General features: G+C 32.0%; 3 protein-coding genes across 7 annotated transcripts; all 3 read left to right on the top strand.

Moving 5' to 3' along the window:
* The first annotated feature begins 1050 nt into the window (after nucleotides 1-1050).
* LOC138132668 (lysosomal acid lipase/cholesteryl ester hydrolase-like) lies at nucleotides 1051-3671 on the top strand. 2 transcript variants are annotated; one of them, XM_069050268.1, is made up of 7 exons: nucleotides 1196-1573; nucleotides 1682-1859; nucleotides 2482-2596; nucleotides 2647-2902; nucleotides 2952-3110; nucleotides 3163-3393; nucleotides 3446-3671. In XM_069050268.1, exons 1-7 carry the CDS (start codon nucleotides 1406-1408, stop codon nucleotides 3602-3604), a joined length of 1266 nt encoding a protein of 421 aa, XP_068906369.1. In that variant the 5' UTR covers nucleotides 1196-1405; the 3' UTR covers nucleotides 3605-3671. The 2 variants fall into 2 exon arrangements, 1 of the variants encoding a protein (XP_068906369.1); XR_011160146.1 differs by lacking the exons at nucleotides 1196-1573; nucleotides 1682-1859 and adding an exon at nucleotides 1051-1124.
* Nucleotides 3672-6621: 2950 nt separating this feature from the next.
* LOC138132671 (lipase member J-like) lies at nucleotides 6622-11798 on the top strand. 2 transcript variants are annotated; one of them, XM_069050271.1, is made up of 8 exons: nucleotides 6622-6916; nucleotides 6999-7176; nucleotides 7578-7692; nucleotides 7742-7997; nucleotides 8054-8212; nucleotides 8267-8497; nucleotides 8583-11382; nucleotides 11433-11798. In XM_069050271.1, exons 1-7 carry the CDS (start codon nucleotides 6749-6751, stop codon nucleotides 8586-8588), a joined length of 1113 nt encoding a protein of 370 aa, XP_068906372.1. In that variant the 5' UTR covers nucleotides 6622-6748; the 3' UTR covers nucleotides 8589-11382; nucleotides 11433-11798. The 2 variants fall into 2 exon arrangements, with proteins under 2 accessions (XP_068906372.1, XP_068906371.1); XM_069050270.1 differs by having other exon boundaries at nucleotides 6624-6916; nucleotides 8548-11382.
* Nucleotides 11799-13149: 1351 nt separating this feature from the next.
* On the top strand, nucleotides 13150-16390 carry LOC138132672 (lipase member K-like). Of its 3 annotated transcripts, none has more exons than XM_069050272.1 (7): nucleotides 13152-13396; nucleotides 13495-13672; nucleotides 15249-15363; nucleotides 15411-15666; nucleotides 15719-15877; nucleotides 15932-16162; nucleotides 16214-16390. In XM_069050272.1, exons 1-7 carry the CDS (start codon nucleotides 13229-13231, stop codon nucleotides 16364-16366), a joined length of 1260 nt encoding a protein of 419 aa, XP_068906373.1. In that variant the 5' UTR covers nucleotides 13152-13228; the 3' UTR covers nucleotides 16367-16390. The 3 variants fall into 3 exon arrangements, with proteins under 3 accessions (XP_068906374.1, XP_068906373.1, XP_068906375.1); XM_069050274.1 differs by having other exon boundaries at nucleotides 13474-13672; XM_069050273.1 differs by lacking the exon at nucleotides 15719-15877 and having other exon boundaries at nucleotides 13150-13396.
* Nucleotides 16391-19845: the final 3455 nt, after the last annotated feature.

Raw genomic sequence — 19845 nt, 5'->3', positions numbered from 1 at the left:
GGCAGGAAACTTTACAGCGTTCAGCAATCACCTGAAAATATCATTGTCTTGTGACTCATTATAATAAGTGCACATTTGGTGTAAAGGTAAAAACTTCAAAACATTCGTTCTGGGTATGGATATGTAAAAAGTTTTCGACTGGCGAGTTCCTTTGTTAGTTAGTAACGGGTGACTATTAAAATTTTCACTTGGAGTTGGCTTTGAACGAGTTTTTATTTTTTCTGTTACTTTAGACACACATAAGAACGAACGACAAATGTCAGTCAGTATGTACAATTGAATCATAGTTTTGAAATGTCAAACTTGTCAGTGTCTAAGGTGCAACGGAAAACAAAGAATGATCCATAGCCAACCCTAAGTGAAAATTTTAATAGTCACCCGTTATATTAAATAGAGTTGGCTCCATCTTGGTTCCTAGGGGCGTTTGTTCGGTGGTTAATTAGCTGCACTGTTATTGTCAAAATTGTTATTATCTGCGTTTAAATAAAACTGCTCATTAACAAAAAGTCTCTAGAGTATGTAAATGTAAATATTATGTTAACTACCTATTTAAATTTCCTTGCATTTACTTCACAAAGTCTGTGGCAACCAGGCTGCCAACTCAAATTTAACTCTCAAAAACTCCCCTAGGAACCAGGATCGAGCCTAGTTTCTCTTATACCGGGACATTTTTTTAATACTGAACATAGCCCATACTTATTCCCTATGTTCAGTTTTAAAAAGCACAGGTCAATGCATGTATGTAATTACGTAACCAAGGTAACGAAAATAAGTACTTGATAGTTTAATAAAATGGTCAAGTTGTTTGACGAAAAAAGTACACATAATGCACTTATTTCATGCTAATAAGATCATTAGAAATGTGCGTAACATTTCCAATACAACACATGATAGACCAATTTCATCAATTGGAACAAATTTTAACATTATTGCAAAATTTCGACCATTTTTGTAGATCGTGTATAATTGGTTGCATAGCAACTCACAATTCATTGACCTGTGTTTTTTAAAATTGAACATAGGGAATTAGTATGGACTATGTTCAGTGTTAAAAAAATGTCCCGGTATACCACTCTAGTTGGATCATTTAAATGTTCCCACAAGATAAATAAATTCCCTATCCGGTAATATTTTAACAAAAATTATTACATTTTGCTTTAAATAAATTGCCGACCGAAAAAGTTTTGTGTATTACGCGGCTAGAAAATGTTTTCCAAGTGCTCGCACTTGTGGCGCCCCGGCTGACGCCTCTGCTTCACAAAGAGTGCTTGCACTTGCAAAATGGCATTTTCTAGCCTTGTGATACAAATAACTATTTGAAGTTATTAACCTACTTTTTTATCATGAATTGTTAAATAGAACACTGTACTTACTGATTATTTAGTTTGACGTGGAGTCTCTTACAATGACTATAAAATTTGTGTTGTTGTTAATGATATTTGTAAATATCTTGGGCAAATCTGTCACCAATCGAATCTATCCTGGAAACAATGCATGTACAAATTTTATCAATTATTTTGATGCGAACATTGATAAAAATTGCTTTTATAATCCGGATATGTTTTTAGAATCAGTAAGTTTCCTAATCAATGGTATTAAACTATTGTTTATTTTTAACTTAATAAATATGGAAATATGAATGCATACTTTTACAAGCACAAGAACAACACTTTTCTTTTAGCCAGATTTAATTGAAAAATATGTTGGCAAATATGAAAGCCACAAAGTAACGACTGCAGATGGTTACATCTTGACAATGTTTAGAATACCTAGAGAAAACCCTAAAGGTGTAATCCTTCTCCAACACCCCGTTACAGTTGACTCTAGGATCTTTGTGAGTCGAGGCAACAGCTCTTTGGGCAAGTAAAGTTGAGATCATTATTATGCGTCCACTCTATAAAAATTAACGTTGGCACAATTACTTTATAGGACTTTTTGTTTTATATGATTGACACAATCTTTAACCGCAAAGACATTCAAATATGTTTTATATATTTAACAGTTAGTTCAATCACATTCACTATTGCTATTTAATGGTTTGACAGATTTGTCCCCAAAACAGAACTTACAATTATACAATGTACAATAAGGTGTAGAGGGATAGTAATAACCTCAATTATGTTTTGTGTTCGCCTTCGTTGTGATTTGTATTTTGCTAGTCAAATGAGAATGTGCTTGTGATACTTTCTTCGTGTTAGTTGAATATTGCATTGTCAAAGCAATCCTTTTATTCTACTCGATTTACTTCATTTTGTCTCTCTTAGAAAATTTTCTACGTCAGTATAAAGCAGAAAACACTTTCTCCCCTTCAATCCATCCAGTTATTTATTACTTACATTCATGTTAAATTTAAAAACAGCATCTTAATTGTGTTAAAGTTTTGACGCCATTTTAGCTCAGGTTTCCGAAATGTCAATTTATTAAAATTAAAATGTATAGTCAAACAATCTGATGAAAGTGCTAAATCATCAAAACTTGCAGGTTTTCTATTATGGAGAGCTGGTTATGACGTTTGGTTGTCCAATCAAAGAGGTACCTTGTTTTCTGAAGACCATACCAACAGCTCCATTTCATACTTAGATTATTGGGATTTTGGGTACATAACAATAAATAGCTTGTTTATTGTGTTATCAATCTGAATTTCAGTTTCCACGAAATAGGTGTGTTCGATATTGCGAGTCAAATCGAGTTGATAAAAAATAAAACAAACAACTCAAAGATAATATTTATTGGACATTCCATGGGTTCAAATAGCGGTTTGATTTACGCTGCGCTCAAAAATCGAGATGCCGAAGCTTCAGTCAAAATCTTCATCTTGATGGCATTGCCTTGCTATTTTGAACACAATTCAAATGCTTTGGTGCAATTTGGACGCTTCATTCTTTTCTTACCGTTTGTTCAAGTTTGTTTTTACTCCCTCGTTTTGTACTTACTACCAAACTACATTTTAGAATCTTCTTCGCAACATAAAGTTGGGTAGTGCCTTACCAATTTTACCGTTTTTGGTCCCGTTTTCTAGAATTTTACTTAGAATCTTCCCGTTTTTGCTAATTTTTATAAACTACATGTTCTCGTTTACTTGTGGATGGACTCCAAAGGAACTGGATCCTGTATTAACTATTCCTATTTGTAAAACGTCTGCATATACTAATTTTATTTTAGACTCTTCTCAATTTTGATAGCGCAATTTATGTGAAAAACTACTCCTGGAAGATATTTGTTCACTATTTACAGCTAGTTCAAGCCAAGACGAGATATCAAATGTTTGATTATGGAAAAAGGAAAAACCTGAAGATCTATCATTCTGAAGTACCTCCTCTCTACCCTATCGAAAATGTCACGGTTCCTGTTTATTTGGTTTCTAGTGCGAACGATTCGATTATATCATTAAAGGTGAAATTAAATGATTCAATTTTTATAATAGTAAATTATTTTTAATGTCCAGGATGCTGATTTGTTATTTAGCCGTTTACCCAACAGCACTAAAGTTTATGGAAAATTGTATGTAACAGGTTTAAACCATGTTGACTATCATATGGGAAAGCATGCCTATACAATATTATATGAAAAGCTGTTACATTTTATTGATAACCTTCCACATTGATAAATACACAGACACTGTACAATGTAACATGTATAACAGGAGAAAAAAATAAAAAAGCTTCGAACTAGTTTTCATATATTTTTCTAACAATGGAAATTTTTCCTTTCCTAATTCCTAAGTAATTTGTACTATTGACGGTTCATGAATTCAAAACCTCTTATAAGTAAAATTATTTTGGGAGTGACGATAAAACTTGAACATTATGTCACCAGAACGGACGCTATCTGGGCCTGATGGGGTTTGCAAATGGTTTTTCTTTTTCTCATTGGTCCCAATTCATTGGAACAAACCAACGATTCGAAAGTATTATATTTATTTTATGCTGAACTGAACAAATAAAAACTTATTTACCTTGGTGTATAATTACTATTATTTGGTTGCGTCGGGACGTTGTTAGGCCCATTATTACACGTGAATATCCCCTGTGTGTAATTATCATTTTAACTATCCCACCTCCACCCGGCGGCACGGCAATTTTGCCGGAGTACATACACTATTACGGATATTACTATCAAGTAATAGTGCAGTGCTTATCAACATAATTACCGGCGTCTTGCCTCCGCATTTTGACTTTGTTGTGTATTATGTTCTGTGTCAATGTTAAGGAACTTCCTCACGATGTGACATGAGTATAATAATATACCTTTTTGAATTTCAACTACCAATGTGTTATCTAAATCCAGAATTTTTAAATTTTTAAAAAGAGATTGCGGTACTATTCCCGTTGCTGAAATTACAAGTGGTAAAATCGAAATTTTTTCTAAACACCAAAGATTTCTCATAGCAACGGACAGCTCTAAATATTTATTAATTTTTGTGTTATATGTCTGTGTTATATTATGTGAATTTGGAACAGCTATATCTAAAAGATATGCTTGCTTTTGTTGTTTATTTAAAATAATAATGTCTGGTCTGTTATGCTTAATATGAATGTCAGTTAAAATTGTTCTATCAAAATATAACTTGTAACTGTCATTTTCCAAACAACTTTCTGGTGTATAACTATAATGTGGTTGTGTATTCTTTAATAAATTGAATTTAACAGCTAAATTCATGTGTATAATTTTAGCGAATATATCGTGTCGTTTTTTATATTCGCTTTGAGCCAAAACGGTGCAAGAAGAAATAATGTGTTCAATTGTTTCCCCTTCAGTTCCGCAAATCCTACATTTATCAATTATCGATTGTAAACCGCATATGTGTTTTTTATAATTTCTTGTATTTATAACACGATCTTGAATTGCAAATATAAAACCCTCCGTCTCTGGGTGAATATTTGATTTCTTAAGCCATGCATGAGATGCCTGAATATTAACTTCTGGTTGTTCCAGTTCTTTAAAGTATCTCCCATGTAAAGACTTCTGTTTTATATTTGCTATTGTGTCAGGTATATTTGGCTTAACAATGTCTGAAATTATATTATCACTTAAATTTAAAGGTGTGTAGCCTTTATCGGCTGAAACCAAAGCATTGAAAAAGGTGTTATCACGAGCTCTATTGAGGAAATAATTTTTTAGTGAAGCAATTTGATTTTTTAGCAGTATTTCTAGATTTGAAAAACCCCTACCACCGTTTTCGCGTGGTAAATTAAATCTTTCAATAGCAGATTTAGGATGGTGTTTACTAAATTTGGTAAAAAGAACTCGAGTTTTAATGTTTATGTTCTGTAAATTAGTTTTGGACCATTTTATAACACCGAAAGAATAGGTCAGTAATGGAACAGCATATGTATTAACTGCTTTAATTAAATTATTACCGTTTAATTTTGATTTTAAAATAGATTTAATTCTTAAATAAAATTGCTTTTCTAAATTTTCTTTTATAATTGAATGTTGAATATGATTTGATTGATTAATACCTAAATATTTATAAAATTCTCCTTTATTTAAATTTTTAATGATTTCTCCTTCTTGAGTTATATATTCTAAATGTTCGTAATGACCGCGACACATTGATTGCATTTTACACTTATCAATACCAAAACTCATCCCAATATCATTTGAGAAATTTTCAGTTATTGTTAGTAAAGATAAAATGTGATTCTTTTTTGATGCATAAAGTTTTATGTCATCCATATAGAGAAGGTGATTTAATTTGGATAGTGTGGTATTATTAAGTCTAATATTGAAACCATATCCAGTGCTATTTAATAGATTTGTCAAAGGATTAATGGCTAGACAAAACCATAAAGGACTTAAAGAATCTCCTTGATAAATCCCCCGTTTAATTTGAATAGGCTCGGATTTTAATTTAGTATTGTTTATTGATAAATTTAAAGTAGTTCTCCAAAATGTCATAACATGAGATAAAAAGTTAATCAAATCCAAATTAATTTTATAAATTTTAAGAATTTTAATTAACCATGAATGTGGTACTGAATCATAGGCTTTTTTGTAGTCTATGAATGCCATTTCTTTTGTTGCATAGTTGTAACTTCGAAGGTCTTCTTATCAAATAATAAAAAAATAATCTATTTCAGTTGTTAGCTTTTAAAACAAAATGTTAAACGTTCAGAGTTTTTTTTTCACCCTCTAAATATTACTTTATTATTTTCTTGGGTGGTTTTGGCAATTATTTCGATTTTGCTGGGTTATTTTCAACTTCACTCATTATTTGACTCTTCCACATTATTAAAATTATTTCTGTCAAACATCTTTCTATGGAAATATCTTGTGTTCAATTGAATTGTTCATCAAGTTGGCTATGATTCTATTTTTTAAGAGACAACAACATCGTAAATTAAGTTGGTTAGACGTAGATAGCGACAAAAATCAAAGCCAATTTGATGAATTTTTCAATTGAACACATGTTATATGTTACCGCTAATATGCGAAATCTGGTTTTATGCACAATACCCAGAGATTTTAGTTAATATGCATATTAACTAATATCATAAACTAACTAATGCATAAACCCCAGAGATTTCAGTGCTTATGAATAATATCTTTTTGTAACACTAATATCTTATATACTGTTTCTATGGTGCATTTGAGCTTGCTCGTTATGTTTCTTTATAAATTTAAAAAAACACCCGATAGATAACTTATATTTGACCTCCATTTTTCAAATGCAGTTTTAAACGCCTCTGAGCAACCCAGTGGAGGTCTACAATTCATTTCTTAGCTGATCGTGGAATAGTCCACAATGATTGTAAAAATTGTGTTGTGCTCAACAGTTTTTATAAGCATCTCGGCCAACTCTGTCGTTAAACGCATGACTCTTGGTAACAACGCATGCAAAAATTTTGCAAATTATTTCGATGCAAAATTTAATGAAAATTGCTTTTATAATTCTGATATGTTTCTTGAAACAGTAAGTCTATAAATTCGTGATGGTAAACCATTATTTGGTTTTTGTGATCCTTATACATTCGCTAGAATGATTATATTTTTAGCCAGATTTAATTACAAAATACGCTGGCAAATGTGAAGCATACAAAATAACAACTGAAGATGGATATATCTTGACAATGTTTAGAATACCTAGAGAGAATCCAAAAGGTGTGATCCTTCTTCAACACCCCGTTACAGTGAACTCCAGAATGTATATGAGTCAAGGCAATAACTCTTTGGGTAAATGTTTAGAATGCTTCTTCATTTCGTTTTTTGTCATTTGACTAAAATTAGTACTACACAATCTACTGATTGTGGCCAATTGTCTTTTAACAAAATCTTTTTTTTCATGTTTGTATTAACATTTAAAATAAAAATATAAAGTAGATCATTCTTGTTAGGTTCAATCGATCGAATTTTTGTTTTTGTTTACATCCTAACTAAAATTTAAAAATAGCTAAAGATTAGTTTTACCAAAAAATTCTTGTAGCCATTTTATCTTAAGTATGATCTTCTTATTTGTCAGTTTATTAAAGTTAAAATATGGAAGGCCAAGATGACTACTGATAACGCTAGATCTTGCTTCTCAAAAAACTTTTAATTGCAAAATTTAGGTCACACTAAATTATCAAAATGTGCAGGTCTTCTCTTATGGAAAGCTGGCTACGATGTTTGGCTGAATAATCAGAGAGGTACCTTATTTTCTGAAGACCATACCAACAGTTCCATTTCATATTTAGATTATTGGGATTTTAGGTATAAAAATTTCATGGTTTGTTGACTACCTTATCGATGTGCATTCTAGTTTCCACGAAGTTGGTGTGTTCGATATTCCAAGTGAAATCGACTTGATGAAACGTGTAACAAAAAGTTCAAACATAATATTTATTGGACATTCGCAGGGTTCAACCAGTGGTTTGATTTATGCTGCGGTCAAGAATCAACATGCCAAAAATTCAGTCAAATTGTTCATTTTCATGGCAATGCCTTGCTACTTTCAACATAATTCAAGCCCTGAATTTCTGGTTGCGAATCTTATACTGTCCCTACCATTTGCTCAGGTTTGATTTTACACTTTTTTTTATACTTACTTACTATATAACAAACTATATTGTAGGATCTACTTCGCATGTTTAAACTTGGTAGTGTCCTACCATTTCTTCCGTTCTTGCTCCCACTTATAAGAGTTTTATTTAGACTTTTCCCATTCATATTACCGGCTACGAATTATATCTTCTCCTTTCTTTTTGGGTGGACTCCAGAAGAAATGGATCCTGTATTAACTATTCTCACTTGGAACGAAAATCTGTATACTCTTATTTTCTTTCAGGCGCTAATCAATTTTGACTATGCAATTTATTTCAAAAACTTTTCCTGGAAGATCGTCGTACATTATTTTCAGTTAACTGAAACCAAAACAAAATTTCAAATGTTTGATTATGGAAGAAGAAATAATTTGAAAATATATCATTCTGAAGTCCCTCCTCTCTACCCTGTTGAAAATGTGACGGTCCCTGTTTATTTGGTTTCTAGCGTAAATGACACCTTGGCAACAGCGAAGGTGAGATTCATTTTTCAGATATGATAAGACATTTTTTTTTTAACTTCCAGGATGCCGATTTATTATTTGACCGTTTACCCTACAGTGCTAAAGTTTTTGGAAAATTACATCTTACTGGTTTCAGCCATGTCGACTACTTCCTGGGAAAGCATTCAAAGACAATATACAAAAAGATATTAAATTTTATTGATATGATTTCATAATGGTAAATAAAAAAATGCACTGCACATATAGCATTTAGTCATATGTGACAGATTACTGAACTTAATTGGCAATTACTGTTGTATAAAAAGTAATAAGTTTTCTTTATGTAAACCCGTTAGATTTTTATGAATGAAAGCTTTGTTGTTAGTTTATTGAGTCGGTTGTCGACTGGCGAGGTGCGAGGTTGTGTTCACGCTGTGCTCTCTTGAGTTTTTTAATCTATTGTGATTTCATTTAGCGATTGTTTGTTTGCCTTTGGTTCTTCTGATAGACTTTGTGATCTTTCAAAGGATGCCGGCGTGCGATGTGTGCAATATAGCACTGAAGAACTTTGATAAATGTATTAGATGTTTTTTATGCGGTATCAAGCAGCACATAGAGTGTTTGGAATTAGAGGATGATTCGTTTAAATTTATAAGCACACTCAAAAATTTTAGGTGACGAATGTCTGGTGTTTGAGGGATCCTCGAAGATGGATCGAATTATGGAATCGATGAGTAGGTGCAAGACAAAGGGTAGAAAAACTTATCTGTCTTGATAAGGAACAGCAAAAAACAGAGCAGCAGTCCGATTCTTTGAATAGTGCTGTCAAGCCATCTTATGCTGAAATTGTATCTAATAAATCCCCTGTGATTCTCAAACCCAAAATTGATACTCATCAGTCTGTTTCTGTAACTAAAAAAGTTCTATTGGTTAATATCGATCCGGTCAAATCTAATATAAAAATAAGTAAGGTTAGGGATGGTCGTGATGGAAGCGTGATAATCACGTGCGATAACTCCAATGGTTCCAACAAAATAAAAGATATGATTTCTAATAATCTGTCTAACTACAATTTTAAACAGTTATTCACTTTAAAGCCAAGAATAGGTTGTAATCGTAAATAAAAATAAATCACTTTTTGGGACGAATTACTCCTGTAAATTGATCAAATTTTGTAAATTACGCAACAATGCTTCTCTGTTCCAAGCTGTTCTTGAGGTGAATGTCAAGTCTTATAAATTCATTTTGAACAATGCCAGGTGGTTAGTTTCACCAAGAAAACTGAACCTCTCTTGTTCAATGATAACATCAACGGTACAATACTTCAACGCAGTAATTCAATTCGGGATCTTGGTGTTATAACATCCTCGAGATTGCCCTGTCTCGACCGCAAGCGGCCTCGGCCACAATTTTTCTCACGGCGTTGATTACACAGTTGGTTACAAAAAAAAAAACGGGAATTGTCAGAATAAAATTGACACATTTTTACAATTTTTTCATAGTGTGAAACCTTCTTTCGAGATATAGGTTATAATTATGGTCAAAATTCAAAGATATTTTTAATACTTAGTATATTATGCAACAAGATTTATAAACGGCACTTTAGACACGCGTTTTATGTTAGGCACGAGCGAAGCGTAGCGGAGCGAGTGTTTAATAAACAAGTGTCTAGAGAAGTTTATAAACGAGTTGAATACTATACTTTTTCTACGACCAAATTAACAAATGGAACACACAAACGAAACAAGCAACTTTTTTATTAAACGTTGATTTAAACATACAAACTAAATGAACATACCAAATAGGAATATATATATTTCTCAGGATACAAACTGTTGGTGGCTTCAGGTCCATATTTAAAAAATACAACGAATTATTCCACCGCAATCACGTTTTCTTTCACGCCGGATGCGAAACTGATAAATGTCAAAATACCAACTTGATCTAGAGCTAAATATGTCCAAAAAATTCAAGCCGTGTTTAAAGAAACTTCGAGCGTGTTTAATATCCCGAAAACGCCCGAATGAACACCAAGTTGTGACTAATGAACAATCGTTTTTAAAGTGACGTTTTATACACTATTTGTCAGTGCAAAATGTGACACTTTAGAGAAGGAAGTAGAAAAAAATTATTTATTTATTTGATAGGTATTGTCAACTACACAATTAATTGACAAATGGACAAAACCAAATTTACATTAGGAAAATGTTCCTTTCCCGTTTTTTTCGCAACCAACTGTAAATGTTTACTCTTTCTAACGAGAGTACTTATTCCACACTGACAAATTTGAAAAAGATCAGCTTACGCTGATTGACGTCTAACGTATCATAAAAGTGACAAATGGTTTTTAAATAGGGTTCGACAGTCACATATCGTACGTACATCTTTCTAAAAAAAATATAAATAGATAAACCTTCGCTCAATTTGTTGTGCAGTGAAACAGGCGCCAGAAATTTCTGATTAAAAATCAGCACAATCATTTGACGTTTTAGATTTCGGATAAAATTATGCACAAAGTATTGTTTTCATTAGTTTAATAATAAGTTTTAAATTATCAATACAATACAATAAAAAAGTTATAAAGTTTCGTTCTGTTAAAATTGTATCCAATAGTGTTTCAGATGGAAAGATTTCATGCAGATGCAATTCTATGTAAATAAACTAATAACTCCTCTAAATGAAGATTTTCGATAAACGTGTCACTCTTGATCTGACACAGCAAATCAAAACTCATCAATTCGTTCAATCAACGAGGATTAACTTGCCAGACATTATGTTACAATTTAATATAAAACATGAGCCCAAACTTGCAATTAATTAGTATATTTTGTATCCTCTTGCTTTCGATCACGCCAAAACAATGAAGTATTTCATTCCCGCAGCGGTCCTCGTAGTGGCCATCGTTCAAATTCACGCAGGTATTTACATGTAATATTTTTGTTGGAGTTAAAAATTTATTAGTAATTAGGTCTACAGCCACTTTGTCCAGCTAGAGATGGGACCCTAACCCTTTATTTTCCCGACAGCGACGTCACTAAATTCTGGGTGTGTTCCAATGGATCCCCTTACTTGCTGACCTGCCCCGCGGGACTCAATTTTAACGTGCAAAAGAGTGTATGTGATTGGTCATTCAATGGCAATAACGACAGTGATTCCTCCGACGAAAGCGATTCTTCCGACCAAAGTGACAGTTCATCCAGCTCAGAGTCAGAGTCTCAAGAAGATGACGATATTTACAAATTGCAAAAAAATTGATAGTACGATGGCAGCTAAACAAATAAATGTTAAATAACATGTATCTAATTGTTTGTTTATAAATATATGGTAGAGTTTTCTCTAAGTTTAATCAAATGGTCAGTACATTGTGACCATTGATCTTTTAACAAAATATTTTTGTAGTACGTACTTTATCTACTCCTACGTTTATACGTATAACCTGTCGCAACCTGTTCTATCTGAGTTCAAAATGAAACACGATTTCAGCAATTCAGCATTCTTTCTATCTAGAGTCTAGACATTTTAAGGTAAAGACATCTATAGTTTGTTTCCAAACTATATGCAGTTGTATCAGTTTATAACACGAACTACGTGTATGTAGTTATCTCCTTTCAACACATGTCAAACAAGTTCGTTGCTTTTGCTACGTTCGCTATTAAGATTGTCGCTCTAGCATCTCATTCTAAATCGTACGATTAGAGTAACATAGAACTATTGACGTGTGTCGGCTTCGACCCGGCGTAAGATGTCCACCAAACTTCAAAATGTGAAGAAACGACGAAAATGTAATTCGATTTATCCAAAGCTTTGGAAATCATGACAAAAGTGTCCCAAAAACAAAACTATTATTATTATTGCAATGGGAACGAAATTCGAAATAAATACACAACTGCGCATGCGCATCATCCATAATTGGAAAGTCGAATGGATATTTAGATTATTCAAAGCGATTATTTCGCTTTAAGTATTCGATTATCAAAATATATCGATTATGCCCAACACTACAAAATAGTATAATTTCTTGACAATGGCGGTAACATAATCAACTCATTATGCCTTGCTGTCAAATGTCAAATACAGACGAACGGCATGTCGTCTTTTTGAAAGGATTCTTACTGAGTATAATAATAATCGAATAATTTATCGGTCATTGTTCACTTTAACTACTTCTGGAATTTTCCCGTTTTTTTTCTGGCTAGACAGCCTCAGGGTGTCCTCCTGCAAAGTTTTCCACCACTCAAACCTTGTGCAAATGAATTTTCCTTACCCTTTATTTATACTAAGACATTGGCGCGACCTTGAAACATAACAGGAGAGAAAAAAAAGGCATTTGCACAAGGTTTCAATGGTGGGAAACGATTTAGGAAGACGCCCTAAGGCTGTCTAGCCAGAAAAAACGCGAAAATTCCAGAAGTAGTTAAAGTGAACAATTACCAATTTATCTATTGTGCGGCAAAAGTTTATAGTTGCATCTGTATTTCTAAAAGATGGGTGTTTTAGTGTCAAAGCGATTACAATACTTATTACAACACCTCTGTAATAATAAGGACCATACAGTTGCTGCAGAAGTGCAGAATGTTTTGCCCACGGTCAGCGGACTTTTTCGCTGTCTCACTCTACGGTGTGTCTAGTTAGATATAATGTCATTAATTTTGACCTTCATTAATCAATCAGTATTTATCAAATGCACTTTTAATCGCTTCTATGCAACGCAATGGAAGTCTACAAGTCATTTTTAGCGGATTGTGGAGTGTGGAGTAGTCCACAATGATTTTAAAAATTGTGTTGTGTTCAACAGTTTTTATAAACAGCTCGGCCAACTCTGTCGTTAATCGCATGACTCTCGGCAACAACGCATGCAAAAATTTTGCAAATTATTTTGACGCAAAATTTAATGAAAATTGTTTTTATAATCCGGATATGTTTCTGGAAACAGTAAGTCTGTAAATTCGTGATGGTAAACCATTATCTTGTTTTGTTATTTTTTTTTTTTTGTAATCTTTATACATTAGCTGGAAGGATTATGTTTTTAGCCAGATTTAATTACAAAATACGCTGGCAAACATGAAGCATACAAAATAACAACTGAAGATGGATATATCTTAACAATGTTTAGAATACCTAGAGAGAATCCAAAAGGCGCGATCCTTCTCCAACACCCCGTGACAGTGAACTCCAGAATTTATATGAGTCAAGGCAATAACTCTTTGGGTAAATATTTAGATAGCCTCTTCGTTTCGTTTCTTGCCATTTATATTTTCTAGTTAGTTAAATGGCCAGTAGATTGTGGCCATTGATCATTTAACAATAATACATTGTTATACGAGTTGCACAAGACAGTCTATTGTCGAACGAGTTCGACAACATGTTATTTTTTCTACTTCGGCTTCATTCATTTAATTTTTTTAAATATAAAATAATTATCTAGTGACTTTTATTTTAATGGAATTGGGTTGGTATTGACGAAACAATGTCATTTCATTGAAAAGTAAATTTCAAATTGTCTCCCAAATGTTTATTTTGATCCAAAACATGGATTCAGGTAAAAATGACATCACATTTAACCAAGGAGGTTAAAATAACCTCCTTGCATTTAACACTGAAATTTACTATCAATATCAACCTTACATTCAATAATCACTAGAAACGATGCTATAAAATTGATCTTTGTGAAACTGTTTTCGGTGTCACAAAATGCTCATTGTGACACCGAAGTAGAAAAAATCTTTTTGTAGTACTTCATCTACTCCTACGTTTTAGTTATTTTTATTTATTCAAGTTTGTATCTCCTAGAAAATTAAAAGTACAAGGTAGATAATTATTGTTAGGTTCAATCGATAAAATTATTTTTTATTTAAATCCTAACTGAAATAAAAAAAAAGAGAGTGTGTCGTAAAGACGCACGATAGAAGTGAAACTTTTGTATTACAGGGAAATCAGAATATTGTAAATTATCACTGATAGGTGCAAGAGGAGGTGGCTGAGCCGAGGTGCTAGTTGCTGGTTCATTGGGTAATATGCATAAGAATAAGCATTTGCTTATACTAGGTATATATTTGTCTTTTTCCAGCTAATAGAGTCCATGTATTTCTATCTCTCACTAATACAAGTAAAAGCATTTGCTAATGGTTTATGCATATGACCCACTGTTTTATTCCTTCAATTTCATTTATTTTTTTTTATTTTTTTCACATTCTGAACTGTCACTTCACTCGTACGTTTTCTCTCACGCCACGCTCTTGTTCTTTCTGCGCCTGACCTAGGCATATTCACAACAAAATTGTATATTTTAATGAAGAAAATAAATTATAAACAACGATAACACTAAACAATATCGAAATGCGTAACTCATTGTTCATTTTTAAGCCTCCAAATTTAAAGAGAGGACATTTTCGATAAATGCCGTGAGTGTGACAAAGACAGAAGTATACACAATTTTAAGGGATGTTTGTATCGTGTCAAACAGATTAACTTACATTTAAGTGAGATGGAAATATTGGCGCAACCGTTGTGCGAGACAGTGTTTACCCCCACCACTTTTAGTCACATAAAAAGGTTGCCGATCAGAATTTCAAAACCCTCCCATAAAAAGTTTCACTTCAATAACTGAAGCTTACTTGTACTTAAAAATTCTTTTAGTCACTTTATTATTATAATAAGTTTCTTATTTGCCAATTATGAAAATTAAAATGTGCAAGGCCAAATTGACTACTGATAACGCGAGATCTTGTTTTCACAAACTTTTCGTTGGAAAATTTAGGTCACACTAAATTATCAAAATGTGCAGGTCTTATCTTATGGAAGGCTGGCTACGATGTTTGGCTGAATAATCAGAGAGGTACCTTATTTTCTGAAGATCATACCAACAGTTCCATTTCATACTTAGATTACTGGGATTTTAGGTAAAAAAATTACATTACATTGACTACGTTATCGATGTGAATTCTAGTTTCCACGAAGTTGGTGTGTTCGATATTCCAAGTCAAATCGACTTGATAAAACGTGTAACAAAGAGTTCAAACATAATTTTTATTGGACACTCGCAGGGTTCAACCAGTGGCTTAATTTATGCTGCGGTCAAGAATCAACATGCCAAAAATTCAGTCAAATTGTTCATCTTCATGGCAATGCCTTGCTACTTTCAACATGGTTCAAGCCCTGAATTTCTGGTTGCGAATCTTATACGATCCCTACCATTTGCTCAGGTTTGATTTTACACTATTTTTTATACTTACCTACTAACAATCCATATTGTAGGATCTACTTCGCATGTTTAAACTTGGTAGTGTCCTACCATTTCTTCCGGTCTTGGTCCCACTTACAAGAATTTTATTTAGACTTTTCCCATTCCTGTTAACTGCTGCGAATTATATCTTCTCCTTTTTTTCTGGGTGGACTCCAGAAGAAATAGATCCTGTATTAACTATTCTTACTAGGAACGGAAATCTGTATACATTTATTTTCTTTTAGGCGCGAGTCAATTTTGACTGTGCAATTTATTTCAAAAACTATTCCTGGAAAATTCTTATACATTACTTACAGTTAACTAAAACCGAAACAAAATTTCAAATGTTTGATTATGGAAGAAGAAATAATTTAAAGATGTATCATTCTGAAGCCCCTCCTCTCTACCCTGTTGAAAATGTCACGGTCCCTGTTTATTTGGTTTCAAGCGTGAATGACATTTTGGCAACAACAAAGGTGAGATACAGTTTTCAAATTTTATAACACTAAATTATTTTTAATTTCCAGGATGCTGATTTATTATTTGACCGTTTACCGTACAATGCTAAAGTTTATGGAAAATTACAACTTACTGGTTTCAACCATGTCGACTACTTCATGGGAAAACATGCAAACACAATATACAAAAAGTTATTAAATCTTATTGATATGATTGCATAATGGTAAATAAAAAGATGCACTGCACATGTAACATTTATTCAGTGATTTTAAGTAATATATTTATATTATAAAAATTATATTATTATGGATGATAGTACTTGGAGGAATCAGGAGCAACGGGCTAGTGATAAATACGAGTAAAATACGAATAAAATCTTTAAGAAATCTTCATCTTGTAGTTCCATATTTTGTTGTACTCTCTTCTGGGTCATTTGACATATTTAAATCCAATGCTGTTTTTAAAACTTAAAATTAAGGGTTTTGATTTTTCTGTTGAAAAATTGAAATTCTTTGGTTTTATTTACATTTTGATTAGGTGAGCTAAAATATAAATGAGAATTACTATAGTTATTTTTTGTTCGACACTGTCAGAATTTGAGAATTTTCTCCTGTGTGAACGGATTTTGATGTCACAACTTGTCAAAACGAAACGTCAAGCTAATTTAAAGATTTTAAGCGATTTGGAGCCTTTAAGGGGCTCGTCGAACAACAAAACGTTGTATTCAACTCGTTCGTGTGTAAATTGGGCCTTTTTTGGCCTCGTTTCACTCGCGTTTTAAAATGGCCCACTCGTGCCAAAAAAGGCCCAATTTACGCACGAACTCATTAAATAAACTACTATTGTACAACTAGTTATAAAAGTCATACTTTTTTTCACGAATTTTCAGATTGATTCAAGCAAATAAGTGAAAAAAAGAGACTTTTCTAACGTGTTGTACTCACTATTTTTTTGCATATCGATGTAAGTTGAGAAATTTGGTCTATAAGGATTTATGAAAAATTACAAAAAAAATTAGGTATGCTTTGACAATCATCTCCAAGGAGATGGAATAAAATGATGCAAAAAAGTACTACTTTTACCACGATTTTTTTTGTAAAAAAAGTGCTACTTTCACTACGATTTTGCGTATAAAAAAGTGCCACTTTCATTATCATTACGATATGCAAAAAAATAAATACCACACTTGAATGAACCTGACGATTTTAGCGTAATGCATGAAACTAATTCAATTTTGATGCGAACATTGATAAAATTTGTTTTTATAATCCGGATATATTTTTAGAAACAGCAAGTTTCCTAATCAATGGTATTAAACTATTGTTTATTTTTAATAAAATATAACTTAATAAATATTGAAATATGAATGCATACTTTGACGAGCACAAGAACAACACTTTTCTTTTAGTCAGATTTAATTGAAAAATATGTTGGCAAATATGAAAGCCACAAAGTAACGACTACAGATGGTTACATCTTGAAATGTTTAGAATACCTAGAGAAAATCCTAAAGGTGTAATCCTTCTCCAACACCCCCGTTACAAGTGACTCTAGGATCTTTGTGGGTCGAGGCAACAACTCTTTGGGCAAGTAAATTCGAGATCATTATTATTCGTCCACTCTATAAAAAATAACGTTGGCACTGTTACTTTCTAGGACATTTTGTTTTATTGTTTAGAACACGCAGCTTCAATCTTTGACAGCAAAGACATTTAAGTAATTTTATATGTTTGAGAGTTACTACAATCACATTTACATGCCTTGATTAGGTATTGTTGCGTTAGATATAATAGTTGAAGAAAACATAGCTTATACTACTCAATTATTATAAAATTTACAATCGTCGCATCGGACAAAATAATTTAATTAATAATAATTATTAGAAAGGGTTTTAACGTATCTAGTAGTGAAAAAAATTGTATAATAATATAATAATAATAATAAATTTATCAATAAACAATACTAAATTAAAATCCGAGCCTATTCAAATTAAACGGGGAATTTTTCAAGGAGATTCTTTAAGTCCTTTATGGTTTTGTCTAGCCATCAATCCTTTGACAAATCTATTAAATAGCACTGGATATGGTTTCAATATTAGAGTTAATAATACCACACTATCCAAATTAAATCACCTTCTTTATATGGATGACATAAAACTTTATGCATCTAAAAAGAATCACATTTTATCTTTACTAACAATAACTGAAAATTTCTCAAATGATATTGGCATGAGTTTTGGTATTGATAAGTGTAAAACGCAATCAATATGTCGTGGTCATTACAAAAATTTAGAATATATAACTAAAGAAGGAGAAATCATTAAAAATTTAAATAAAGGAGAATTTTATAAATATTTAGGTATTAATCAATCAAATCATATTCAACATTCAATTATAAAAGAAAATTTAGAAAAACAATTTTATTTAAGAATTAAATCTATTTTAAAATCAAAATTAAACGGTAATAATTTAATTAAAGCAGTTAATACATATGCTGTTCCATTGTTGACCTATTCTTTTGGTGTTATAAAATGGTCCAAAACTAATTTACAGAATATAAATATTCAAACTAGAGTTCTCTTTACAAAATTTTGTAAACATCACCCCAAATCTGCTATTGAAAGATTTAATTTACCACGCGAAAATGGTGGTAGGGGTTTTTCAAATCTAGAAATTCTACAACACAATCAAATTGCTTCACTAAAAAATTATTTTCTCAATAGAGCTCGTGATAACACTTTTTTTAATGCTTTGGTTTCAGCGGATAAAGGTTACACACCTTTAAATTTAAGTGATAATGTAATTTCAGATATTGTTGAGCCAAATATACCTGACACTATAGCAAATATAAAACAAAAGTCTTTACATGGGCGATATTTTAAAGAGCTAGAACAGCCAGAAATTAATATTCAAGCTTCTCATGCATGGCTTAAAAAATCAAATATTCATCCTGAGACTGAGGGTTTTATATTTGCAATACAAGATCGTGTTATAAATACAAGAAATTATAAAAAACACATATGCGGTTTACAATCGATCATCGATAAATGTAGGATTTGCGGAACTGAAGGGGAAACCATTGAACACATCATTTCTTCTTGCACCGTTTTGGCTCAAAGCGAATATAAAAAACGTCATCATATATTCGCAAAAATTATACACATGAATTTAGTTAAATTCAATTTATTAAAGGATACACAACCACATTACATTTATAAACCAGAAAGTTGTTTAGAAAATGACAATTACAAATTATATTTTGATCGCACAGTTTTAACTGACATTCACATTCAGCATAACAGAGCAGACATTATTATTTTAAATAAACAACAAAAGCAAGCATATCTTTTAGATATAGCTGTTCCAAATTCACACAATATAACACAGACATATAATACAAAAATTAATAAATATTTAGAACTATCCGTTGCTATGAGAAATCTTTGGTGTTTAGAAAAAATTTCGATTTTACCATTTATAATTTCAGCAACACTTGATAGTATTATCGGTAATAGTGTATGTACTCCGGCAAAATTGCCGTGCCGCCGGGTGGAGGTGGGATATGAAAAAATTATAATAATAAGTTTATTCATGCCAAGATACAGCGTATTTGCACACGTCAACCAACTAGATTTAACTAGAAGAGAATGCAGCTAAAAAATTCAACTAAGCATAATAATATACAGGGTGTCCCAAAAATG

This window comes from Tenebrio molitor, chromosome 6 (assembly GCF_963966145.1).
Source record: "Tenebrio molitor chromosome 6, icTenMoli1.1, whole genome shotgun sequence".
NCBI lineage: Eukaryota > Metazoa > Arthropoda > Insecta > Coleoptera > Tenebrionidae > Tenebrio > Tenebrio molitor.
The sequence above is the reverse complement of the archived record's forward strand: the minus strand, read 5'-3'. Positions and strand labels throughout refer to the sequence as shown.

Excerpts from the sequence above, each read along its gene's own strand:
- LOC138132668 (XM_069050268.1), top strand. The coding sequence starts at position 1,406 with ATGACTATAAAATTTGTGTTGTTGTTAATGATATTTGTAAATATCTTG. Across the intron at positions 1,860-2,481 it reads TCGAGGCAACAGCTCTTTGG|GTTTTCTATTATGGAGAGCT; the intron begins GCAAGTAAAGTT and ends CAAAACTTGCAG. Across the intron at positions 2,903-2,951 it reads TTTTCTTACCGTTTGTTCAA|AATCTTCTTCGCAACATAAA; the intron begins GTTTGTTTTTAC and ends ACTACATTTTAG.
- LOC138132671 (XM_069050270.1), top strand. The coding sequence starts at position 6,749 with ATGATTGTAAAAATTGTGTTGTGCTCAACAGTTTTTATAAGCATCTCG. Across the intron at positions 7,693-7,741 it reads TTAGATTATTGGGATTTTAG|TTTCCACGAAGTTGGTGTGT; the intron begins GTATAAAAATTT and ends TGTGCATTCTAG. Across the intron at positions 8,498-8,547 it reads ACACCTTGGCAACAGCGAAG|GATGCCGATTTATTATTTGA; the intron begins GTGAGATTCATT and ends TTTAACTTCCAG.
- LOC138132672 (XM_069050272.1), top strand. The coding sequence starts at position 13,229 with ATGATTTTAAAAATTGTGTTGTGTTCAACAGTTTTTATAAACAGCTCG. Across the intron at positions 15,667-15,718 it reads GATCCCTACCATTTGCTCAG|GATCTACTTCGCATGTTTAA; the intron begins GTTTGATTTTAC and ends TCCATATTGTAG. Across the intron at positions 15,878-15,931 it reads CTCCAGAAGAAATAGATCCT|GCGCGAGTCAATTTTGACTG; the intron begins GTATTAACTATT and ends ATTTTCTTTTAG.